We start from the raw sequence: 12,382 nt of genomic DNA on the forward strand, positions 1-12,382 counted from the left end.
TGCTTCACTCACATAGAGGAAATAACATTGACAACTATAAACCTTGGGCCTCCTGAACCTCCTCCACATCCTAAAGGGACTTTCTGCTGCGACCCCTCCATGTAGAGGCTGTTCAGCAGTCACTGTATGATGCTGCTGGTCCTAAGCTTGTGGGTGTCATTATGTTTGATCAGTTTCTCTACACCATCTTTATGTGGCGATGAGAGTGGCAATAATATCTGTTGTTGCTGGATCCATTCAAGACAAGTGCAATAGTCCCACACAGGGTTATCGAAGACAAGACAGCTTCTCAGTGAAATGGCCCATTGCTAGTTACAGTGGGCAGAAATAACAATTTGCCCTGGACCTAAATGCCTCTCACAAAGACGAATCTCGACATGTTAGACCATGCAGCCCAAGCCATGTGACACAAATACATGAGAATATCATCAGTGCAATAGGATTACTAACATCCTGAATCCCCACTCCTCTACAAATCACCGAGAAACTCAAATTTCATTTGTGAACTCATGTTCTCACGTAGTTATAGGTCATGTGAGAGGACAGCATCTCCAAACCCTGTATAGCCTATGGCACCTTTGGAATGTGAATTGTGACTACAAGTGACACTTTAAACACTGTGTGTGATCACCTTTTGCTTCACAGAGATTAATAGGATTAACTTGTAATGATTAATGACATGGTCAGGATTGCTAGTTGCCAGGATTTCTCATGTATCTTGTTGGGTCAATGTATGAGCTACACATGCAGATTCATGTAATGGAGGAGATGCATCACGTTAAATCTGAGTGGCTGATTAATGCAATTGCCTCTTGCAGTTGAAGGGTCTCAGATTACCCAACCCACAGATAAAACAGAAAAAAAACTTATTCTATTTGAGTATTCTGACAGCTGCTTTTCATCTTTATTGCGTAGTTGAGATTTAGTTGAAAATAGAAGGCTTTTCGGATCCTGCTCCAAAGGATGAGTTGCAGACTCTGCCAGTTATTGTAGATGCACCCACAACCCCGCAACCTTTATGTCTGTACATATAACTGTGGGGATTGACCAATATGTTGAGACAGGAGGCAATGGAACAGTTAAGTTTCCCACTTTCCCCAGTACAGCATGCGCTGCACCTTGATAAAACTTGCCCCTTAATGTTTACCCTCCAAATCCCTAGACTGATTGTGGCTGACTTGGGAGGACAGTCCAAAGTATCTGACTGAACATGGCCCAGCCCCTGGACTTAGAATGGGCAATGCCTTTCATTGATTATGGCGACACCCACTGACTGACCATAGCCTCTCCACTTGGCTAAGGGCTGCTCTCCTTGGGCTTTCAACACGATCATTTTCTTGATGACATGCAGTGGATTTGCTGCATAACTGCTGGTCCATGCTGAGGATGTGGCATTGACATAATATGGCACCAACAGCAACATTACTGCTCCTTTGAATGTTTGATGCTGGCAACAACAACAAGATGCTTGGTTTTCTGTCTCTGCTAAAATGCAAGGTGAAACAGAACTTTTGAGAGCCTGCAAATTCTGAACGAAGCAGCAAAATGCACAAGACAATACAGTGAGCATCTAAGTGAGCACAAAGTCAGTCTGCACCAGGAAAGCATGCTAAGGCCTCTGAGATACATTCTGTTCAGATTAATGAGATGGGTGCATGTCTCTGCATCAAAAGTGACCTGGCAGAAGCATTGCAATGTAAGGTGCTGGTGAGCTCCAAAAGGCAGCATTGTAGAATTAAACTATAAATTAGTCTAGCAGTTGTCACATGATATGATGAGGCTCATGCTTTACCAATGCAAACTTCCATGTACAGAGAACCTAGGCATTCACTGTCCATGGAGCATGCCATCAGATGTTGAAGAAAAATGGTCAACATAGATGCAAATAGACCAGCAAGCAGCAACCACCAGCACCAATTACTTTGAATTTCACATCAGTGTGAATCAGCATCATCTAGTTTCTCAACAGTACCTGGGACATAGCAATTGCATGGAACTAGCCATGAGATGAAATTGGTGGCAGTTAAGATTTTTTGCTTATTTGGGGGATCTTAAGGGACTTGTTGTTCTTGCTATAAAGCATAGGTTGACTCACTCCCCACCCCAAGAACTAAAACAGAAACACCCAAAGAAGAACACCTACCCCTCCATCTGTAAAAGGTGTGTAAAGTGGTGTAACCTGCTCTTCAGCAACTTACAGTAGTTAAATAAATCCCTGACACTCACTTTTAAAAATCAACAAGTAACAATTTATTTATCTAACTCTACCAGTTAACAAATTAACTAAACTATTCACAAACTGAATAAATCCCATCTGAGTACTAACTATTCCCAAATAAAACAAAATTCTAATGGTATGCTGTTCCAATAAATGCATGTCTGACTCATAACCAAAAAGAATAGAATTTAGTCTTTTGAAATTACAGCCAGGTTACCTCTCCTGGAATGTTCTGAGCTTTCTCTGTCGATTCTTCTGTCAGGAATGCCTTCTCCATCATTGGTTCTGTTGTTATTCAGATGGTGTTTTTTCTAAGACATACAGGCTGTGAGAGCCAACAATTCTCTCGAGAGCTGAGGGCTGTTAGCCCTGGTGGGTGACAGTAGCTCTGGGGTCTATGTCCAACTGCCTCCTTTTATACCCATGATGACATATCAATATTTCTTAACAGATTTAAATTTAATAGGTTTTTGGTATCTAAGTACCTGGTTCAAACTGATTGGCTAAATTTAAAAGCCTGTTGTCTTGGCAAAAACTGCTGGCTGGCCTATTATTCATACACAATGTTTCAATTCAGGCTCTCTGTGTACTTACAAATCTTCAAGTTGCTGCTCACAGACATCCATTTTAAACCACTAACCACAGAAAAATCACATGATCTTTTAAGGGACCATGCAATGCTGTCCCCATCCCCCTCAGCACTTTACAAACACTAAATTCTAACTTCCTGCCTCCCATTCTACAAGTACTCTACTCAACTTTGCAACATTCTAAACATCAAGAATTTTTTTTCATACTTGCCATGTTTTTCCAATTCCTTGCCATTTCCACATCCTTCCCAAGCTGTGAATATTTTGCCCTATGTCTTCATAACACATTTTCAGCTCTGATCTCCAGCATCTGCAGTCCTCACTTTCTCCTCCTATGTCCTCATAAACCATGGTTGATATTGGCTATGTTTTGGTCAACCTACAATAGCAAAAATAATATCTTCCAATGTCTAGATTTTAAGGTGAATGATACAAACAAGATTTATGCCTATAGTACATTGTTCCTTTTATTAAAGTCCACTGTCTCCGAAGTTCATTTTTGAAAATATTATTTGTCCCCTTAAATTTACAAAGTAACTCTAATATGAACAAATCTATGTCCAAGCTGTTTTCTATAGTACTCATATTAATAAATGGAGTGATATCATTGCTCAGTTTTTGCAGGAAGTATTACAGATAGGTTATCTCAGATTAGAAAATGAAAGGCAAGTTTTGGAAGTTGAAATGTAAAGATGTGACTAAACAGTTACAAAGACCCATATCAGGTCTGGTTGATATGATAAATAAAATCTATAAAATGAATTGCAACTATGTAACTTTAGATAATATATTTCTAGATCACTACTTTTTTTCACAATTGATTTTAGTTTCATTAATTCACACCAAAATCATATAAACTGGAACATAAATTCATCTGTAGTACTGGCACATTGTTACCAAACATATAGTAAGTGAGCACGTTATCCTTCTGAGAACAGAGGACATCCTCCCCTTCAACTTTTTAATATTTGGAGTATCTTTTCTTTCCTTACCACATATAGCTACGGGAGGAAATAGTGGAAGATTATACAATTTAAAAGGCATCTGGATAAGCATATGATTAGGAAGAGTGTAGAGGGATATGGGCCAAATGGTGGCAAGTGGAGCTAGGTCAGATTGGGATGTCTGGTCAGCATGCACGAGTTGGACCGAAGGATCTATTTCTGTGCTTTGTGATTCTATAACTCTACAAAAAGGCATCTCCACTTGATTTGATTGTCCTTTCAGCGAACCTGTGGAGCAGTCCCTCACCCTTCATCATTGAAGACAACTTAACCATGACAGAATTTTATAAATTGCGGAATGAAGGTATATAATTCATAAATCAACATGAATATCATGAACCAACTCTTTACATGAATTTACAACTTTTTATTGATCACTCTCACTGAATCCTATCCATCTGAATTAATACATCCTTATATGGTCAGTATCATGTTTGTTTTATAATGCACCTGTAAAGAGATGCATATTACATTAAAGACACTGTATGAATATAAATTTGTGTTATTGTTCTAATATCTTAATAACACTTAATTTCTATTTTTATTTGTTTTAATTAGCTTCTGGCTGTAGACTGGCCTTTCGGTGTTGAAGTATGTAAGCTTGTGCCATTTATCCAGAAGGCATCTGTTGGTATCACAGTCCTCAGTCTGTGCGCACTGAGCATTGACAGGTAAAAGAGCTCTCATTGTCATCTTGTTCAGACATGAACCAGTAGAAGCAGTTTTAATTATGATGGTGATCACAGGTTTTAATAGCCAATTTAATATTGAATTGAATTAAAGTAAATAGATGTCAATAGGGCTAACAGATGATGCAAAAAATGATAATGTGACAAATAAAACCTCCACCTTGTTTAAAAAGCCACTCATAGCTTCAGGTATTATTTTTTCTACTTGGAATTAAGATTCAATATTTAAATATCTTTCCTGGAGGCCACTTGTGGCACAGAAGTAGAGTTCTTACCCCTAAACCAGGACACTTGGGTTCAAGTCCCACCTGCTCCAGTGTTGTGTAAAAACATTTTTGAACAGGTTATTTAGGAAAAATGGGTTAAATAAAACAAAAGCATCTTCCCTGAATCAATTAATCAACCTGCTCAGGTACATGCCTGGAGCAGGTAAGACTTGAACCTGGACCCTGTGTTCCAAAGGTAAGGTCATAACACTGTACCACAAGAGCCCTATCTACCCCAAATATACTATAATTTCCAGACTTAGTCAAGATACTGAACTCATTACCAAAAGTGTCAAGTTACTTCATAAAGATTATATCATCCTTCTTTACAATGTTGTCTTAAAAACAGAGAGTAAAGAATGTTTAATGGATTTTCACAGAATGGTGAATGCATTTTTGAGCATATTAAGACAATATTCCAGCCACATTTGCAAAAGGACGTTGTGTTCCGATGTGCTCATTTACTTTAAAAGGCTAAGCAAATCCATAACTAGTCATCATAGACTGGAATGTGAGTAGATGACACTTTTTATTCATGGGATGTGAGTTTCACTGACTAGGCACAGTTTATTGCCTATCAGTATTCCTTTTAATTTTTTTTTCTGGCTGTGCATGCCCCTGTGCCCCTTGCATGGTAGTGACTTACAGAACCAGAAGTCAATGCCAGTGTGCCAATGCCAATCACTGTGCACAGAACATCAGAGTGGCTGCGCACTGTTTAGAGGGAACATTGTTGCCCTTGAGAAAGTAATGGTGAGCTGCCTCCTTGAACTGCTGCAAACCATTTGGTGAGGTACACTCACAATGTAGTTAGGGAATTCCATGATTTTGACCCAGTGATACTGAAGGAACAGTAATATATTTCCAAGTGAGGATAGGAAGTAGCTTGGAAAATAGCATGCAAGTGGTGGTGCTCCCATGTATGTTCTGCACTTTTACTTCAAGATGGTAATGGTTGTGGGTTTGGAAGGTGCTGTCTAAGGAACCTTGATGAACTTCTGCAGTGCATTTCATGGATCAGAGTACTGTGCATCAGTGGGGAAGGGAGTGAATGCTCGAGGATGTGACATCAATCAAGGGGACTGCGATGCCCTGAATGTTGTAAAGCTTTTTGAGTTTTGTTGGAGCTGTACTCACCCAGGCAATCAGTAGTATTAGACTTTTGAAAATTGGAAGTATTCGATCACATCCCTCAATTGTGCATTGTAGATGATGAACAAGCTTTGGAGAGTCAAATGGTGAGTTACTCGCTGCTCTTACACCTTCTGACCTGCTTATTTTGTCACAGTATTCATATGGCTAGATCAGTACAGTTTCTGGTCAATAGTAACCCCCAAGGATATTGATAATGGGAGAATTTGGTGATGCTAATGCCTTTGGACATTAAAGGGAGATGACTAGATTCCCTCTTGTTGGAGATGGCCATTGCTTAAAATTTGTGTGGATCAAATGTTACTTGCCACATATCTGCCCAAGCCTAGGTATTGCCCAGATCTTTCTGCATTTCTACATGGACTGCTTCAGTATCCGAGGAGCCATTTTTGGTATTGAGCATTGTGCAACCATCAGTGAAAATTCCATTTCTGACCTGAAGGAGGAAGGAATGTCATTGCTGAAGGAGCTGAAAATGGTTTGGCCATCTTGTTATGTCTGAACTAAGAATTTGCTGTAATCACCTGACTATCAAGTAGCTTGATCATGCTGGGATGCTATAACTTATTGCAGCAGAGAAAAGATTAGAAGTGACCTTATCTGATGTGTTCAAAATTCTGAACAATTTTTGACAATGGGCAAAGGATATTCTGTCTCTCCTAGTTGGTATGTCATTAACCCAGGGTCACAATTTCATTTGTTGATAAAAGCCATCATCCACACACGTTTTGCCTGTAGACCTGACTATTATGACATCCACCATCGCATCTCCAACGTGGTATCCTCCAAAGCTCTACTCCTTACGTGTTTACTTGCACCAAGTCTTGTTCACCCATTACACTGGGCTTGATGAGTTGCTTTATCAAGCAACTCATATTTACTTTAAAATTCCTCCATTGCATTGCTCCTCTTCATCAATGTACATAACATAGAACAGAACAGCACAGTACAGGCCCTTTGGCCCGTGAAGTTGTGCCAATCTTTTACCCTACTCTAAGATCAAACTAATCTACATACTCATCATTTTACTATCTTCCATGTGCCTAGCCAAGAGTCGCTTAAATGTCCCTAATGTATCTGACTCTACTACCACTGCTGACAGTGCATTCCATGCACCCACCACTCTGTGTAAAAAACTGACCTCTGACATCTCCCCTAAATCTTCCTCCAATCACCTTAAAATTATATCCCCTTGGGATAATCATTTCTGCCTTGGGAAAAAGTCCCTGACTATTCATTCTAACTCAGCCTCTCAACATCTTGTATAGCTCTGTCAAGTCACCTCTCCTCCTCCTTTGCTCCAATGAGAAAACAACTAGCTCCCTCAACCTTTCTTCAAGAGACATGCCCTCCAGTCCAGGCAACATCCTGGTAAATCTCCTCTGCACACTCTCTAAAGCTTCCAAATCCTTCCTACAATGAGCTGACCAGAACTGAACACAATATTCCAAGGGTGGTCTAACCAGGGCTCTATAAAACTACAGCATAACCTTGCAGCTCTTAAACTCAATGCCCCTGCTAAGGAAAGCCAACACACTAAATCTTTTTAACAACCCTATCAATTTGGGTGGCAACTTTGAGGGATGTTTGGACATGGGACCCCAAGATCCCTCTGTTCCTCCACACTGCCAAGAAGCCTGCCTTTAACCCCGAATCTTTTATTCAAATTCGACCTTTCAAAATGAATCATTTCATACTTTTCTATATTGAATTCCTACAACAGCCCTCCACACTATCTACCACTCCACCAACCTTCATGTCATCAGCAAACTTACTAATCCACCCTTCCACTTCCTCATCCAAGTCATATCTAAAAATCACAAAGAGTAGAGGTCCCGGAATAGATCCCTGCGGAACATCACAGGTCACCAAGCTCCAGGCTAAATACTTTCCATCTACTATCGCCCTCTGTTTTCCATGGGCCAGCCAATTCCGGATCCAGAGAGCCAAATTTCTCTGTATCCCGTGCCTCCTTACTTGCTGAATGAGCCTACCATTGGGAATGTTATCAAACACCTTGCTAAAATCCATGTACACCACATCTGTTGCTCTACTTCCATCAATGAGTTTTGTCACATCCTCAAAGAATTCAATAAGGCTTGTGAGGCATGAACTGCTCCTCACAAAGCCACGCTGACTATCTCTAATCAAACTACAGTTTTCCAAATAATCATAAATCCTGTCTCTCAGAATCCTCTCCAATATTTTGCCCACCACTGACGTAAGACTGACTGATCTGTAATTCCCAGGATTATCCCTATTCCCTTCTTAAACAAGGGAATAACATTTGCCACCTCCCAGTCATCTGGCACTACTCCAGTGGACAGTGAGGATTGTCAAAGTTCATTGTAAAAGGCACAGCAATCTATTTCCTCGCTTCCTGTAGTAACCTTGGGTATATCCCATCTGGACCGGGACCTATCTATCCTTATGTTTTTAAAAGTTTTTAGTACATCCTTCTTCTTAACATCAACCTGTTCGAACATATCAGCCTGTTTCATGCTGTCCTCAAAAACGTCAAGGTCCCTCTTGGTACTGAATAGAGTCATAGAGTCATAGAGATGTACAGCATGGAAACAGACCCTTTGGACTTCTCAGCCCATTGGCCCATCTGGTCCAGATCCTGTTGTAATTTGAGGTAACCCTCTTCGCTGTCCACCACACCTCTAATTTTGGTGGCACTCCACTGGTCACAGGCCTCCAGTCTGAAAATCAACCCTCCACCACCACCCTCTGTCTTCTACCTTTGAGCCAGTTCTGTATCCAAATGGGTAGTTCTCCCTGTGTTCCATGAGATCTAACCTTGTTAATCAGTCTCCCACGGGGAACCTTGTCGATCGCCTTACTGAAGTTCATATAGATCACATCTACTGCTCTGCCCTCATCAATCTTCTTTGTTACTTCTTCAAAAAACTCAATCAAGTTTGTGAGACATGATTTCCCATGCACAAAGCCATGTTGACTATCCCGAATCAGTCCTTGCCTTTCCAAATACATGTACATCCTGTCCCTCAGGATTCCCTCCAACAACATGCCCACCACCGAGGTCAGGCTCACTGGTCGATAGTACTCTGGCTTGTCTTTACCGCCCTTCTTAAACAGTGGCATCACATTTGCCAACCTCATGTCTTCCGGCTCCTCACCTGTGACTATCGATGATACAAATATCTCAGCAAGAGGCCCAGCAATCACTTCTCTAGCTTCCCATGGAGTTCTCGGGTACACCTGATCAGGTCCTGGGGATTTATCCACTTTTAACCGTTTCAAGACAGCCAGCACTTCCTCCTCTGTAATCTGGACATTTTGCAAGATTTCACCAACTATTTCCCTACAGTCTATATCTTCCATAAATACTGATGCAAAATATTCATTTAGTATGTCCCCCATTTTCTGTGGCTCCACACAAAGGCCGCCTTGCTGATCTTTGAGGGGCCCTATTCTCTCCCTAGTTACCCTTAATATATTTGTAAAAACTATTTGGATTCTCCTTAATTTTATTTTTCAAAGCTATCCCATGTCCCCGTTTTGCCCTCCTGATTTCCCTCTTAAGTATACTCCTACTTTCTTTATACTCTTCTAAGGATTTATTCAATCTATCCTGTCTATACCTGACATATGCTTCTTTCTTTTTCTTAACCAAACCCTCAATTTCTTTAGTCATCCAGCATTCCCTATACCTACCAGCCTTCCCTTTCACACTGATGGGAATATACTTTGTCTGGATTCTTGTTATCTCATTTCTGAAGGCTTTCCATTTTCTAGCCGTCCCTTTACTTGCGAACATCTGCCTTCAATCAGTTTTTGAAAGTTCTTGCCTATTCTTCAAAATTGGCCTTTCTCCAATTTAGAACTTCAACTTTTAGATCTGGTCTATCCTTTTCCATCACTATTTTAAAACGAATAGAATTATGGTCGCTGGCCCCAAAGTGCTCCTCCACTGACACCTCAGTCACCTGCCCTGTCTTATTTCCCAAGAGTAGGTCAGGTTTTGCACCTTCTCTCGTAGGTACATCCACATACTGAATCAGAAAATTGTCTTGTAAGAATTTAAGAAATTCCTCTCCATCTAAACCTTTAACACTATGGCAGTCTCAGTCGATGTTTGGAAAGTTAAAATCCCCTACCAGAACTACCCTATTATTCTTACAGATAGCTGAGATCTCCTTACAAGTTTGTTTCTCAATTACCCTCTGACTATTGGGGGGGTCTATAATACAATCCCAATAAGGTGATCATCCCTTTCTTATTTCTCAGTTCCACCCAAATAACTTCTCTGGATGTATTTCCAGGAATATCCTCCCTCAGCACAGCTGTAATGCTATCCCTTATCAAAAGTGCCACTCCCCCTCCTCTCTTGCCTCCCTTTCTATCCTTCCTGTAGCATTTGTATCCTGGAACATTAAGCTACCAGTCCTGCCCATCCCTGAGCCATGTTCCTGTAATTGCTATGATATCCCAGTCCCATGTTCCTAGCCATGCCCTGAGCTCATCTGCCTTCCCTGTTAGGCCCCTTGCAGTGAAATAGATAGTTTAATTTATTAGTCCTATCTTGTCCCTGCCTGCCTTGACTGCCTTGACTGACTTCTGTTCTCAGCTGTACCCGTCTCAGATCGATCTCTTTCCTCACTATCTCCCTGGGTCCCACCCCCCCCACCTTACTAGTTTAAATCCTCCCAAGCAGTTCTAGCAAATTTCCCTGCCAGTATATTAGTCCCCTTCCAATTTAGGTGCAACCCGTCCTTCTTGTACAGGTCACTTCTACCCCAAAAGAGATTCCAATGATCCAAAAATGTGAATCCTTCTACCATACACCAGCTCCTCAGCCATGCTGTATCTGCTCTATCCTCCTATTCCTGCCCTCACTAGCTCGTAGGAGAAAGTGAGGACTGCAGATGCTAGAGATCAGAGCTGAAAAATGTGCTGCTGGAAAAGCGCAGCAGGTCAGGCAGCTTCAAAGGAGCAGGAGAATTGATGTTTCAGGCTTATGCCCGAAACGCCGATTCTCCTGCTCCTTTGATGCTGCCTGACCTGCTGCGCTTTTCCAGCAACACATTTTTCAGCTCACTAGCTCATAGCACTGGGAGTAATCCAGATATTACTACCCTTGAGGACCTCCTTTTTAATTTTCTGCCTAACTCTCCGTAATGTCCCTTCAGAGTCTCAACCTTTTCCCTTCTTGTATCGTTGGTTCCAATGTGGACAATGACCTCCTGCTGGCCCCTCTCCCCCGTGAGAACATTCTGCACCCTCTCTGAGATATCCTGGATCCTGGCACCAGGGAAACAACACACCATTCTGCTTTTGCTCTGCTGGCCACAGAAATGTCTGTCTGTACCTCTGACTACAGAATCCCCTAACACGATCAATCCTACTCTCACTCTGGCCATCCTCTTGCTCCTCACTTAAATGCACTTCTCTTAGTCTAGCCGTTTGAGCATCCCCAAATTTAGTCACTACACCATCAGTGTCATAGGCCTAATTTATGGAATTCCCTCTGGAAACATCTCCACCCCTGTACATCTCCCTCCTCTTTTAAAATGGCCCTTATTAAAATGAAACTTTGAAACTGCATTTAGGTATCTGCCTCAATATTGAAATGCATGATTCAGTGTTAAATTTTGATCTTTAATGTCCCTGTAAAGCTATGTTATAGGTGCTATATGAAAATTTTCATTGCAGACAAAATCATTAGTCTATACATGTCCCCGGTCACGCATTAGAGACAGTTAGACCCTGATAAATAAAACAAGGCTGACGAAGACATGCTCACTCAGGGTGATGACTCTGCTTGCTACCTCAGAACTTAGCAGCACAGAGAAGCAGCTGACTCATGCAGACACCTCATGAGCCGGAAACCAAAGGGTAATCTTAACAAGAAGTTTGGTGAGATCTGATATATTGTATTATGTTCAGGTGTGATTTCCATTTCATAACTGGACATTTAAGCATGATTAGAATTGCAGAAAGGATTTACTAGGATGTAACAATTGGAAACGAAAGAACAGGCTGCAACCTTTTTGTTTGAAAAACAATATACTTATTCTGTACAGATATTCACAGAATCAAGTGCTGGTGCTTAAAACATGACAGTGATTTCAGAGTGTAAAACCTTCCTATATCCATATTAATTTGATAGTACAAGATGAGCGGCACGGTGGCAAAGTGGTTAGCACTGCTGCCTCACAGCGCCTGGGTTCATTTCCCGCCTCAGGCGACTGACTGTGTGGAGTTTGCACATTCTCCCCGTGTCTGCGTGGGTTTCCTCCGTGTGCTCCGGTTTCCTCCCACAATCCAAAGATGTGCAGGTCAGGTGAATTGGCTATGCTAAATTGCCCATGGTGTTAGGTAATGGGTAAATGTAGGAGTATGGGCGGGTCGGTGTGGACTTGTTGGGGAGAAGGGCCTGTTTCCACACTGTAATGTAATCTATAATCTAATCAGTGCTCTTGGGATGAGTGTGTGA

At 41.4% G+C, this 12,382-nt stretch overlaps 1 protein-coding gene across 1 annotated transcript in view; it reads left to right on the forward strand.

The window, feature by feature from the left end:
- LOC122557192 (endothelin receptor type B-like) overlaps positions 1-12,382 on the forward strand; it is a 45,073-nt gene that overhangs the window by 22,464 nt on the left and 10,227 nt on the right. The window contains exon 3 of the mRNA XM_043704610.1: positions 4,371-4,483. Within this exon, the coding sequence (XP_043560545.1) occupies positions 4,371-4,483 (113 nt within the window). The remainder of the gene's footprint in view (positions 1-4,370; positions 4,484-12,382) is intronic.

Source organism: Chiloscyllium plagiosum, chromosome 15, assembly GCF_004010195.1.
Source record: "Chiloscyllium plagiosum isolate BGI_BamShark_2017 chromosome 15, ASM401019v2, whole genome shotgun sequence".
Lineage (NCBI taxonomy): Eukaryota > Metazoa > Chordata > Chondrichthyes > Orectolobiformes > Hemiscylliidae > Chiloscyllium > Chiloscyllium plagiosum.